Genomic DNA, 14,528 nt, shown 5'->3' on the forward strand with positions numbered 1-14,528 from the left:
CCTGGCTGTGTGTGCCCCTCCAGGCTGCCAGGACCTGATTTAGAAGCTGTTACAGTGGCAGCCCTCCACCTCCAAGCCCTTCCACAACCTACCTAACAGCAGGAAGCCCAGCTCAGCCCATAAGGACCAGCAGCCCAACAGGCAGCTGCACAGCTTCTCAGGTAAACTGTCTGAAGGCAGCCTGAGGATTCCTACTCCTGGCTACGAGCCTAGTGGCTGCTAACCATGGTACCTAGTGGCTGCTAACCATGGTACCTAGTGGCTGCTAACCATGGATTATGTTACCATGGACTACTATGGGCTCAAACGTGATTGCATTTGGGACTCAAACATTTTGGGGTTCCTACAGAAAATAAATCAAGGGCAGACTCTTTTAGTTAAAAACAAAATGATATTATTTTAATGGTTACTTGACTTTTGTTGTCTGAATTTACATTATGTGAAAATACAACACAGTCCTCCCCGACTCCTGTTTACATGCAAGTTTGTTGTTGTGATGGCGAGAATGATCTTCTGTTCGTTCCAGTCAGCAGTTGGTTTGGTTCCATTGTTCATCAGATGGTGGCTCAGATGAAATGTAGAAAAGACCTCTCTGCTACATCATCCTCACTATGCCAGCACACTGCTGGGGCTTGTCTGGATTTAACAGATATTCCTGGTCCTTCTCCAACTGCTCCTGCTCCTTGACATCCATGTCTTTGAGCTTCACCGCCACATCCTCAGGAATCTCCACCTCCAACAAGTTCTCCATGCCTGGCTCCGGTTCGTCCCCGATCAGCACCTGACAGAGAGAGACAGGAGACATGCCCATTCAAAAAAGGATACATCAATGCTGGTGGCAAACACATTAACAAAGACTTACTTTAAGTGAAAAAACTGTAGAGAGCAAAATATTCCAATGACATCCTCAACATTACTACAGACTGGAGTTGACAACAAATTAGCGCAAGAAACGTCAAAACGGCATCAGGACGTGTTCCCAAATTTGGAAAAAAACATGTATTTTTAAGTAATATGATAAAATGCTACAACCTTGTTAAGCGCAAGATTCAGCATAAAAAGAGCATTAATCTTAGATAAATATCATGCTTGGATTTCAACTCGCTAGATTTATATGCTTTATGACTGTGGTTAAACTGTCTGGGTAGCTAAAGACTGAACTCGTACCTCTGGACCAGAACTCAAAAGGGATCTCCTAGCTGTATGGAGTGTAATCAGGGGGTTTCACCCAAGACCGAGTGACATCTTTTCCACTCAGTCCTTCCCCACTACCATAATGCCACTGCAGAGCAGGCACTATGCAGGGAAGGAACAGTGGAAGCTTTTTCCAGGCAATCAGAACATCCTGTCTGTTTCCTAAATGGATCCCTATAGTACACTACTTTTACTGAGGGCCGATAGGGCTCCACAGGACCCTGTTTAAAAGTAGTGCACTATGTAGGGACTAGGGTGCCATTTGGGATATAGATTCCATTTTCTCAGTCAGCCGCTGCTGTAAATTTCAGCACTCAGAGTACTGACATGTCATGAGATTAATTGGCATTGTAGACTGGGGTGTCTTACCAAGCACAACAAGAAGCCATGAAATTCCCGAACGTACTGGTTACCAAGGTGCCATGACGACAGCTGGAAAATCTGGACTTGCTTGTGAATAACGAAGCAGCAGCAGCTCACCGTGAGGTTGCTCTGGGTTGATTTAATAGGGTAAACCTAAACCCTAACTGCAGAGGTCTGCCTCAGAATTACAGCAACCGTTTGTTGATCTTAGTACAAACCTAACACACATTAAAATTACTGTAAATTATACACAGAGTACACAAAACATTAAAGATACCTGCTCTTTCCATGACAGGCAAAAGCTATGATCCCTTATTGTCGTCAGTTGTTAAATCCACCTCAATCAGTATAGATGAAGGGGAGGAGACGGCTTAAAGATCCTTCTTTAACCTTTGAGACAACTGAGACATGCATTGTGTATGTGTGCCATCCAGAGGGTGAATGGACAAGACACAACATTTAAGTGCATTTGAACGGGGTATGGTAGTTGGTCCCAGGCACACTGGTTTGTGTCAAGAACTGCAACGCTGCTGGGTTTTTCATGTTCAACCGTTCCCCATGTGTATCAAGAATGGTCCACCACCCAATGGACATCCAGCCAACATGACAACTGTGAGAAGCATTGGAGTCAACATGGGCCAGCATCCCTGTGGAACGCTTGCCACCTTGTAGAGTCAACATGGGCCAGCATCCCTGTGGAACGCTTGCCACCTTGTAGAGTCAACATGGGCCAGCATCCCTGTGGAACGCTTGACACCTTGTAGAGTCAACATGGGCCAGCATCCCTGTGGAACGCTTGACACCTTGTAGAGTCAACATGGGCCAGCATCCCTGTGGAACGCTTGACACCTTGTAGAGTCCACATGGGCCAGCATCCCTGTGGAATGCTTGACACCTTGTAGAGTCAACATGGGCCAGCATCCCTGTGGAACGCTTGACACCTTGTAGAGTCAACATGGGCCAGCATCCCTGTGGAACGCTTGACACCTTGTAGAGTCCACATGGGCCAGCATCCCTGTGGAACGCTTGACACCTTGTAGAGTCCACATAGGCCAGCATCCCTGTGGAACGCTTGACACCTTGTAGAGTCCACATGGGCCAGCATCCCTGTGGAACGCTTGACACCTTGTAGAGTCCATGCCCCAACGAATTGAGGCTAATCTGAGGGCAAAAGGAGGTGCAACTCAATATTAGGAAGGTGTTCCTAATGTTTAGTATACTCAGTGTATATTCGTAGTTTACCTGTATAAACTTCTCGCAAGCAGCGGCCACGTGAGGTTCCTTTTCCCAGTTGTGGAACTCCCTCATGATGACATAGGTGTTCTTGGCCTTCAGAAACTGCCGGCCCACTTTGGTAGCAGTCAGCTGGGTGCATCAAGAGAAAAACGTCAAGTTAGGAGTATTTCCAGCTGTTAAAATCAGTTTGGGTTATACAGAAAGAGATTTTCTGGTTTAGTGACAAAGATGGTTAAGTGTTGGAGCCAGAAACAAAGCATTTTGTTGCACCTGCGGCAACATCTGCAAATCTGTAAACGTGACAAATAAGCTTTGATTTGAAGTGTTGGTGGAAGCATGGCATGGTATTGACTCTTGGGTACACCAACCAGTATCATGGTCTCAATGAGCATCTTGCGAATGTCAGGATCCTCCTCTCTTTTCTTGTCCTCGGGCAAGTACTGGAGGTCGACGGGTAGCCCTTCATTGAATAGGAATAATGTACCGTCAGTATTAGGCTACATTTGAGTGCAGATATCTTACTGTATTACATTAGCAGTAGGCTATATCAAGGAGTTGAAGTGTTTTAATCAATGCATGTTGTTCACAGTACAAACGGAGGGCCTTGTGAAGCAAACCATCTCTTTATGAATTCTTCTCTAGCATCTCAGGCTGTGTAGCCTTCTATAAAGACTGGTTAACGTGGCCGTGTGCCACAAGACTGTAAAACATCAAAACAAATGAAAAATGTTGAACTATTTTTACGTGACCACCGCCTTTAAAGTTGAACCCCGGGCTGAGTACAGCACAGATTCACAACTTCCTTGGAAGGATCTTCAACATTTTCTATTTGGGTCCCTCTGACGTTATTGTGATGTATATTTGTTTTATCAACTCTCCATGCACAAGGTGGGGACAAATACACAGTGCCTTGAAATTCCACCTGCCATCTGCACAGAACAAACACATTGTGTCCTATGGAGGAGAGGGTTACTGCAGCAGACATGCTCATGCCACAATGATTTCCTGTTGCAGCTGGGAGTAGGAATGAGCTCTGAAGTTATCCCTAGGTATAGATCTAGGATAATTGTCCCTTCCCCTAATCCTAACCATTAGTGGGTAAAATGTCAAACTGACTCAAAATCGAGGGAACTGCAGTGGGGGCGCCAAAATGTTTTTTTTTTTTTGGGGGGGGGGGGGGCAACAATACTTTTTGTTAGGATTCCCATTAGCTGTTGCGAAAGCAGCAGCTACTCTTGAGAAGGACAATTTGAAATAAAATAGTATTGAGTAAACCTATTTATTGTTTTTTATTAATTTTGATAAGAGCTAAAAATTCAATAAATTGAAGGTTATTTGTTGACGTAAAACTAAATGTCATTATTTTAAGGTTGTCATTAGATTTGGGGTGGGATCGCAAGAAAATCTTGGGGGGAAAAAAATGGGGACCCAGAAATTCTGTCCCCCCCCAAAAATGGGATCCTCGCTGAAAAAGTTTGAATATCACTGCTCTAACCTGTTATGTCAGTGTCTACTAACTAACCCGTTATGTCAGTGTCTACTAACTAACCCGTTATGTCAGTGTCTACTAACTAACCTGTTATGTCAGTGTCTACTAACTAACCCGTTATGTCAGTGTCTACTAACTAACCCGTTATGTCAGTGTCTACTAACTAACCTGTTATGTCACTACTAACTAACCCGTTATGTCAGTGTCTACTAACTAACCTGTTATGTCAGTGTCTACTAACTAACCCGTATGTCAGTGTCTAAACCTGTTATGTCAGTGTCCTACTGTTATGTCAGTGTCTACTAACTAACCCGTTATGTCAGTGTCTACTAACTAACCCGTTATGTCAGTGTCTACTAACTAACCCGTTATGTCAGTGTCTACTAACTAACCCGTTATGTCAGTGTCTACTAACTAACCTGTTATGTCAGTGTCTACTAACTAACCTAACCTGTTATGTCAGTGTCTACTAACTAACCTGTTATGTCAGTGTCTACTAACTAACCCGTTATGTCAGTGTCTACTAACTAACCCGTTATGTCAGTGTCTACTAACTAACCCGTTATGTCAGTGTCTACTAACTAACCCGTTATGTCAGTGTCTACTAACTAACCCGTTATGTCAGTGTCTACTAACTAACCCGTTATGTCAGTGTCTATAACTAACCTGTCAGTGTCTACTAACTAACCTGTTATGTCAGTGTCTACTAACTAACCCGTTATGTCAGTGTCTACTAACTAACCCGTTATGTCAGTGTCTACTAACTAACCCGTTATGTCAGTGTCTACTAACTAACCCGTTATGTCAGTGTCTACTAACTAACCCGTTATGTCAGTGTCTACTAACTAACCCGTTATGTCAGTGTCTACTAACTAACCCGTTATGTCAGTGTCTACTAACTAACCCGTTATGTCAGTGTCTACTAACTAACCTGTTATGTCAGTGTCTACTAACTAACCTGTTATGTCAGTGTCTACTAACTAACCCGTTATGTCAGTGTCTACTAACTAACCCGTTATGTCAGTGTCTACTAACTAACCCGTTATGTCAGTGTCTACTAACTAACCCGTTATGTCAGTGTCTACTAACTAACCCGTTATGTCAGTGTCTACTAACTAACCCGTTATGTCAGTGTCTACTAACTAACCCGTTATGTCAGTGTCTACTAACTAACCCGTTATATCAGTGTCTACTAACTAACCCGTTATGTCAGTGTCTACTAACTAACCCGTTATGTCAGTGTCTACTAACTAACCCGTTATGTCAGTGTCTACTAACTAACCCGTTATGTCAGTGTCTACTAACTAACCCGTTATGTCAGTGTCTACTAACTAACCCGTTATGTCAGTGTCTACTAACTAACCTGTTATATCAGTGTGTAACTAACTAACCCGTTATGTCAGTGTCTACTAACTAACCTGTTATATCAGTGTGTAACTAACTAACCCGTTATGTCAGTGTCTACTAACTAACCTGTTATTTTACCAGCTGCCCACTGCAGTGACGCTAGGAAACACTGTCACCACTGATAAATCTACTATTTCAGTAAGCATTTTTCTACGGCTGGACTTGCTTTCCACCTGGCTACCCATACCCGGTCAAGAGCTCTGCCCGCGGCAACTTGCCCAAGCCTCCCCATTTCTCCTTCACCCAAATCCAGACAGCTGATGTTCTGAAAGAGCTGCAAAATCTGGACCCCTACAAATCAACTGGGCTACACAATCTGGACCCTCTCTAAAATTATCCGCCGCAATTGTTGCAACCCCTATTACTAGCCTGTTCAACCTCTCTTTCGTTCTAGACCCAAACTGTTACAGACCTATATCTGTCCTACCCTGTCTTTCTAAGGTCTTCAAAAGCCAAGTTAACAAACAGATCACCAACCATTTAGAATCTCACCGTATCTTCTCCGCTATGCAATCTGGTTTCCAAGCTGGTCATGGGTGCACCTTAGCCACGCTCAAGATCCTAAACGATATCATAATTGCCATCGACAAAAGACTATACTGTGCAGCCGTATTCATCGACCTGACCAAGGCTTCCGACTGTCAATTACCACATTCTTATCGGCAGACAGCCTTGGTTTCTCAAATGACTGCCTCGCCTGGTTCACCAACTACTTCTCAGAAAGAGTTCAGTGTGTCAAATCGGAGGGCCTGTTCTCCAGACCTCTGGTAGTCTCTATGGGAGTGCCACAGGGTTCAATTCTCAGGCCAACTCTCTTCTCTGTATACATCAATGATGTCGCTCTTGCAGCTGGTGATTCTTTGATCCACCTCTATGCAGACGACACCATCCTGTATACTTCTGGCCCTTCTTTAGACACTGTGTTAACTAACCTCCAGACGAGCTTCAATGCCATACAACTCTCCTTCTGTGGCCTCCAACTGCTGTTAATTGCAACTAAATGCATGCTCTTCAACCGATCGCTGTCCGCACCTACCCGCACGCCTAGCATCACTACTCTGGACGGTTCTGACTTAGGTATTTGTAGTTGTCCACATATTCTAGGTGTCTGGTTAGACTGTAAACTCTCCTTCCAGACTCACATTAAGCTAAACTGTTATATCAGTGTCTACTAACTAACCTGTTATATCAGTGTCTACTAACTAACCTGTTATATCAGTGTGTAACTAACTAACCTGTTATATCAGTGTGTAACTACCTAACCTGTTATATCAGTGTCTACTAACTAACCTGTTATATCAGTGTGCAACTCACTAACCTGTTATATCAGTGTGCAACTCACTAACCTGTTTTATCAGTGTGTAACTCACTAACCTGTTATATTAGTGTGCAACTCACTAACCTGTTATATCAGTGTGCAACTCACTAACCTGTTATATCAGTGTTTAACTCACTAACCTGTTATATCAGTGTTTAACTCACTAACCTGTTATATCAGTGTGTAACTCACTAACCTGCTATATCAGTGTGTAACTCACTAACCTGTTATATCAGTGTGCAACTCACTAACCTGTTATATCAGTGTGCAACTCACTAACCTGTTATATCAGTGTGCAACTCACTAACCTGTTATATCAGTGTCTACTAACTAACCTGTTATAGTGTGCAACTCACTAACCTGTTATATCAGTGTGCAACTCACTAACCTGTTATAGTGTGTAACTCACTAACCTGTTATAGTGTGTAACTCACTAACCTGTTATATCAGTGTATAACTAACTAACCTGTTATAGTGTGTAACTCACTAACCTGTTATATCAGTGTATAACTAACTAACCTGTTATAGTGTGCACCTCACTAACCTGTTATATCAGTGTGCACCTCACTAACCTGTTATATCAGTGTGCAACTCACTAACCTGTTATATCAGTGTCTACTAACTAACCTGTTATATCAGTGTGTAACTAACTAACCTGTTATATCAGTGTGCAACTCACTAACCTGTTATATCAGTGTGCAACTAACTAACCTGTTATATCAGTGTGCAACTCACTAACCTGTTATATCAGTGTCTACTAACTAACCTGTTATAGTGTGTAACTCACTAACCTGTTATATCAGTGTGCAACTCACTAACCTGTTATATCAGTGTGCAACTCACTAACCTGTTATATCAGTGTCTACTAACTAACCTGTTATATCAGTGTGTAACTAACTAACCTGTTATATCAGTGTGCAACTAACTAACCTGTTATATCAGTGTGTAACTAACTAACCTGTTATATCAGTGTGTAACTAACTGTTATATCAGTGTGCAACTAACTAACCTGTTATATCAGTGTGCAACTCACTAACCTGTTATATCAGTGTGTAACTAACTAACCTGTTATATCAGTGTGCAACTAACTAACCTGTTATATCAGTGTGCAACTAACTAACCTGTTTTATCAGTGTGTAACTAACTAACCTGTTATATCAGTGTGCAACTCACTAACCTGTTATATCAGTGTGTAACTCACTAACCTGTTATATCAGTGTATAACTAACTAACCTGTTATATCAGTGTGTAACTCACTAACCTGTTATAGTGTGCAACTCACTAACCTGTTATATCAGTGTGCAACTCACTAACCTGTTATATCAGTGTGCAACTCACTAACCTGTTATATCAGTGTGCAACTCACTAACCTGTTATATCAGTGTGTAACTCACTAACCTGTTATATCAGTGTATAACTAACTGACCTGTTATAGTGTCTACTAACTAACCTGTTATATCAGTGTCTACTAACTAACCTGTTATATCAGTGTGTAACTCACTAACCTGCTATATCAGTGTGTAACTAACTAACCTGTTATATCAGTGTGTAACTAACTAACCTGTTATATCAGTGTGTAACTAACTAACCTGTTATATCAGTGTCTACTAACTAACCTGTTATATCAGTGTGTAACTCACTAACCTGTTATATCAGTGTGTAACTAACTAACCCGTTATGTCAGTGTCTACTAACTAACCTGTTATATCAGTGTGTAACTAACTAACCCGTTATGTCAGTGTCTACTAACTAACCTGTTATTTTACCAGCTGCCCACTGCAGTGACGCTAGGAAACACTGTCACCACTGATAAATCTACTATTTCAGTAAGCATTTTTCTACGGCTGGACTTGCTTTCCACCTGGCTACCCATACCCGGTCAAGAGCTCTGCCCGCGGCAACTTGCCCAAGCCTCCCCATTTCTCCTTCACCCAAATCCAGACAGCTGATGTTCTGAAAGAGCTGCAAAATCTGGACCCCTACAAATCAACTGGGCTAACAATCTGGACCCTCTCTAAAATTATCCGCCGCAATTGTTGCAACCCCTATTACTAGCCTGTTCAACCTCTCTTTCGTTCTAGACCCAAACTGTTACAGACCTATATCTGTCCTACCCTGTCTTTCTAAGGTCTTCAAAAGCCAAGTTAACAAACAGATCACCAACCATTTAGAATCTCACCGTATCTTCTCCGCTATGCAATCTGGTTTCCAAGCTGGTCATGGGTGCACCTTAGCCACGCTCAAGATCCTAAACGATATCATAATTGCCATCGACAAAAGACTATACTGTGCAGCCGTATTCATCGACCTGACCAAGGCTTCCGACTGTCAATTACCACATTCTTATCGGCAGACAGCCTTGGTTTCTCAAATGACTGCCTCGCCTGGTTCACCAACTACTTCTCAGAAAGAGTTCAGTGTGTCAAATCGGAGGGCCTGTTCTCCAGACCTCTGGTAGTCTCTATGGGAGTGCCACAGGGTTCAATTCTCAGGCCAACTCTCTTCTCTGTATACATCAATGATGTCGCTCTTGCAGCTGGTGATTCTTTGATCCACCTCTATGCAGACGACACCATCCTGTATACTTCTGGCCCTTCTTTAGACACTGTGTTAACTAACCTCCAGACGAGCTTCAATGCCATACAACTCTCCTTCTGTGGCCTCCAACTGCTGTTAATTGCAACTAAATGCATGCTCTTCAACCGATCGCTGTCCGCACCTACCCGCACGCCTAGCATCACTACTCTGGAACGGTTCTGACTTAGGTATTTGTAGTTGTCCACATATTCTAGGTGTCTGGTTAGACTGTAAACTCTCCTTCCAGACTCACATTAAGCTAAACTGTTATATCAGTGTCTACTAACTAACCTGTTATATCAGTGTCTACTAACTAACCTGTTATATCAGTGTGTAACTAACTAACCTGTTATATCAGTGTGTAACTACCTAACCTGTTATATCAGTGTCTACTAACTAACCTGTTATATCAGTGTGCAACTCACTAACCTGTTATATCAGTGTGCAACTCACTAACCTGTTTTATCAGTGTGTAACTCACTAACCTGTTATATTAGTGTGCAACTCACTAACCTGTTATATCAGTGTGCAACTCACTAACCTGTTATATCAGTGTTTAACTCACTAACCTGTTATATCAGTGTTTAACTCACTAACCTGTTATATCAGTGTGTAACTCACTAACCTGCTATATCAGTGTGTAACTCACTAACCTGTTATATCAGTGTGCAACTCACTAACCTGTTATATCAGTGTGCAACTCACTAACCTGTTATATCAGTGTGCAACTCACTAACCTGTTATATCAGTGTCTACTAACTAACCTGTTATAGTGTGCAACTCACTAACCTGTTATATCAGTGTGCAACTCACTAACCTGTTATAGTGTGTAACTCACTAACCTGTTATAGTGTGTAACTCACTAACCTGTTATATCAGTGTATAACTAACTAACCTGTTATAGTGTGTAACTCACTAACCTGTTATATCAGTGTATAACTAACTAACCTGTTATAGTGTGCACCTCACTAACCTGTTATATCAGTGTGCACCTCACTAACCTGTTATATCAGTGTGCAACTCACTAACCTGTTATATCAGTGTCTACTAACTAACCTGTTATATCAGTGTGTAACTAACTAACCTGTTATATCAGTGTGCAACTCACTAACCTGTTATATCAGTGTGCAACTAACTAACCTGTTATATCAGTGTGCAACTCACTAACCTGTTATATCAGTGTCTACTAACTAACCTGTTATAGTGTGTAACTCACTAACCTGTTATATCAGTGTGCAACTCACTAACCTGTTATATCAGTGTGCAACTCACTAACCTGTTATATCAGTGTCTACTAACTAACCTGTTATATCAGTGTGTAACTAACTAACCTGTTATATCAGTGTGCAACTAACTAACCTGTTATATCAGTGTGTAACTAACTAACCTGTTATATCAGTGTGTAACTAACTAACCTGTTATATCAGTGTGCAACTAACTAACCTGTTATATCAGTGTGCAACTCACTAACCTGTTATATCAGTGTGTAACTAACTAACCTGTTATATCAGTGTGCAACTAACTAACCTGTTATATCAGTGTGCAACTAACTAACCTGTTTTATCAGTGTGTAACTAACTAACCTGTTATATCAGTGTGCAACTCACTAACCTGTTATATCAGTGTGTAACTCACTAACCTGTTATATCAGTGTATAACTAACTAACCTGTTATATCAGTGTGTAACTCACTAACCTGTTATAGTGTGCAACTCACTAACCTGTTATATCAGTGTGCAACTCACTAACCTGTTATATCAGTGTGCAACTCACTAACCTGTTATATCAGTGTGCAACTCACTAACCTGTTATATCAGTGTGTAACTCACTAACCTGTTATATCAGTGTATAACTAACTGACCTGTTATAGTGTCTACTAACTAACCTGTTATATCAGTGTCTACTAACTAACCTGTTATATCAGTGTGTAACTCACTAACCTGCTATATCAGTGTGTAACTAACTAACCTGTTATATCAGTGTGTAACTAACTAACCTGTTATATCAGTGTGTAACTAACTAACCTGTTATATCAGTGTCTACTAACTAACCTGTTAGATCAGTGTATAACTAACTAACCTGTTATATCAGTGTCTACTAACTAACCTGTTATATCAGTGTCTACTAACTAACCTGTTATATCAGTGTGTAACTAACTAACCTGTTATATCAGTGTGTAACTCACTAACCTGTTATATCAGTGTCTACTAACTAACCCGTTATATCAGTGTATAACTAACTAACCTGTTATATCAGTGTCTACTAACTAACCTGTTATATCAGTGTCTACTAACTAACCTGTTATATCAGTGTGTAACTCACTAACCTGTTATATCAGTGTGTAACTAACTAACCTGTTATATCAGTGTGTAACTAACTAACCTGTTATATCAGTGTGTAACTAACTAACCTGTTATATCAGTGTCTACTAACTAACCTGTTATATCAGTGTGTAACTCACTAACCTGTTATATCAGTGTGTAACTAACTAACCTGTTATATCAGTGTGTAACTAACTAACCTGTTATATCAGTGTGTAACTAACTAACCTGTTATATCAGTGTGTAACTAACTAACCTGTTATATCAGTGTGTAACTAACTAACCTGTTATATCAGTGTGTTACGAACTAACCTGTTATATCAGTGTGTTACGAACTAACCTGTTATATCAGTGTGTTACGAACTAACCTGTTATATCAGTGTGTTACGAACTAACCTGTTATTTTTTTATTTTATCTTTATTTAAGTAGGCAAGTCAATTAAGAACAAGTTCTTATTTTCAATGACGGCCTAGGAACAGTGGGTTAACTGCCTGTTCAGGGGCAGAACGACAGATTTTTACCTTGTCAGCTCGGGGATTTGATCTTGCAACCTTTCGGTTACTAGTCCAACGCTCTAACCACTAGGCTACCTGCCGCCCCATTGTTATTATTATTAAATTGTTAGTAGTGCGTACTAACTAGAATTTGTTTTTGAATACCACTGGTCTAGGGGCAACTTCATCCCATTCCTTAGGGCCGAGGATGTATTTAAGGACTGTTGAATCATCTGAAATCACAGTGCCTGGTACAGTACATGATATGCTGTCTGCTGCAGCTGGATCCCGTCTGTTCTGCAGCGAGATGAGAAACACTTTACCGTGGTGTCCTCCATACCTTCATTCTCCTCGTCAGACAGTTCCTCAGGCCCAGCGAGAGGCAGCAACAGGAAAGGCAGAATGTCCACTGCATCACTCAGCAACCACTCATGATGAGCTGGGGGGAAATCGTAAGATATCCAAATCAAGAACTTTTTTCTCTCTTACCCTTTCTTGGAAACATATGTTACAAGGTCAAAGGTCAACATAGCTAGAACGTTTACCGAAAATGAATCCTCTTCAATTCAACACAAAACGGGCATGAACTAGGAAGGTTAAAACTGACTGTCCTACAGCCATTAACATGTATGTGTGTGTGTCTTTTCATCACTTACCATGGTCAAAGCAACAATTTCTCAGAGTGCCAATGACTCCCCCTCGTCTGATTGTGGAGGCCTCGTATTGTATGTAGGGAAGGAGTCTCTGCACTACACACCTGTGGACCATCAAAACATACACACAAAGAACAGGCATCATCATTGGACAGGGAACAGACAGGTAACACTTATTGGGCAGGAAGGTTATCATCTCTTTAGGCATGTATTTCCAGATGATGAGAAAAGTCAAAAGACATAACCTAGCCTAGGCTAAACCTGGATCTCATGAGCTAAGCACCCAGCCACTGACCTCTCCCTAGCCAGGATAAAGTGTCTGGTCTCAGGCAGCTGAGTCAAGTTGGAGAGGAGGGGGCCCAGGTAATGGAGTGACACCTGCTTGTTGTAGCCCTCAGTGCAGAAGATTTCCACTATCTGCGTCAGACCTATCTCCTGCTCCTGCATAGCCTTAAACACCTCTTTACACGTCTTCACGTGCCGCGACAGGTTAGTGAGGATCGTACAGATACGGTCTGCAAACATAAACTCTGGGTCCAGGAGGTTTTTAAACAACATAGGGAGGAAGTCAGCGTCTTTCACCAGCGGTTGGTGCATGGTCTCGTCAGCCGAGAGGTTGATGAGAGAGTGGTAACAGTCTTTGACGATAGCGATAGAGGGGTCGGTGGTGAGGGTCACCAGGGCTTTAAGGAAGTCAGGTTTTGACTGTAGGTAGCGACAGCCGTCCCTGTTGCCAGATAGGCCCAGGATGTACTCTGTGGCCTGGCCCTTGAGGTCCGGCCTGGTGTTCAGGGTGAGGAAGGACAGCAGCTCTTTTGCCTCCACGTCACTCAGCATGATGGTGGACAGGCAACGTGTGATGGTCAATCCAAATCTTCACTAATCCAAAAGTTGACAGTCACAAGATACAGGGTTACAATTCCACAAGTGTAAAGAAAGCTTGCTACAAAGACAGAGAGGAAAATTAGACCAATGATAACTGGTTAGATACAATGTAGCTAGAACACAACATAAAACATATGGTGAATATAAATGACAAAGTCAGTAATAGGTACATTAAACTCATGCGGTCACATAGCATGATCATTTCCGAGTCCTTTCGATCGTGCTAGCTAGCCAGTCGAACATGGGTTCACTGTAGTTTCTATATCTCATATCTCAGGCGATATAAAACCACCCGAATTCCTTGACTGTTAAAAGTTTTGTAGCTAGCTACATCGTACATCGTAGCTAGCTGGCTTGATACATATTTCTGGATTTAAAACCAATCGTGCGGTTCTGTAACATTGATCAAAAGTTTATTATGACGCACACTCACCTCATCCACATGGGTCGTTCCATGCTGATAACTAAGTACTTCCGTATTCGACATTTTGCGTCTCCAATAGGATTACAGATAATATAGATATATCCGCTTCCAAAAGTAATCCTTAGTTCTGATTGGTTTCATTTTCTCAGCAGCCTTTCGATTGGTAT

General features: G+C 41.7%; 1 protein-coding gene across 2 annotated transcripts; it reads right to left on the reverse strand.

Annotated features, from left to right (window-relative positions):
- Positions 1–371: 371 nt before the first annotated feature.
- LOC115128724 (protein HGH1 homolog) lies at positions 372–14,443 on the reverse strand. Of its 2 annotated transcripts, XM_029658839.2 has the most exons (7): positions 14,371–14,443; positions 13,348–13,995; positions 13,056–13,156; positions 12,740–12,838; positions 3,162–3,253; positions 2,800–2,922; positions 372–781 (listed from the first exon to the last, which is right to left on the reverse strand). In XM_029658839.2, exons 2-7 carry the CDS (start codon positions 13,887–13,889, stop codon positions 596–598), a joined length of 1,143 nt encoding a protein of 380 aa, XP_029514699.1. In that variant the 5' UTR covers positions 13,890–13,995; positions 14,371–14,443; the 3' UTR covers positions 372–595. The 2 variants fall into 2 exon arrangements, with proteins under 2 accessions (XP_029514699.1, XP_064874072.1); XM_065018000.1 differs by lacking the exon at positions 14,371–14,443 and having other exon boundaries at positions 13,348–14,358.
- Between the last annotated feature and the right edge of the window lie 85 nt (positions 14,444–14,528).

Source organism: Oncorhynchus nerka, linkage group LG4 (genome assembly GCF_034236695.1).
Source record: "Oncorhynchus nerka isolate Pitt River linkage group LG4, Oner_Uvic_2.0, whole genome shotgun sequence".
Taxonomy (NCBI): Eukaryota; Metazoa; Chordata; class Actinopteri; order Salmoniformes; family Salmonidae; genus Oncorhynchus; species Oncorhynchus nerka.

Coding starts and splice junctions, on each gene's coding strand:
- LOC115128724 (XM_029658839.2), bottom strand. CDS start 13,889: ATGCTGAGTGACGTGGAGGCAAAAGAGCTGCTGTCCTTCCTCACCCTG. Junction 13,157..13,347: donor TTTATCCTGGCTAGGGAGAG/GTCAGTGGCTGG, acceptor GATGGTCCACAG/GTGTGTAGTGCAGAGACTCC. Junction 2,923..3,161: donor TCATTGAGACCATGATACTG/GTTGGTGTACCC, acceptor TGATGCACCCAG/CTGACTGCTACCAAAGTGGG.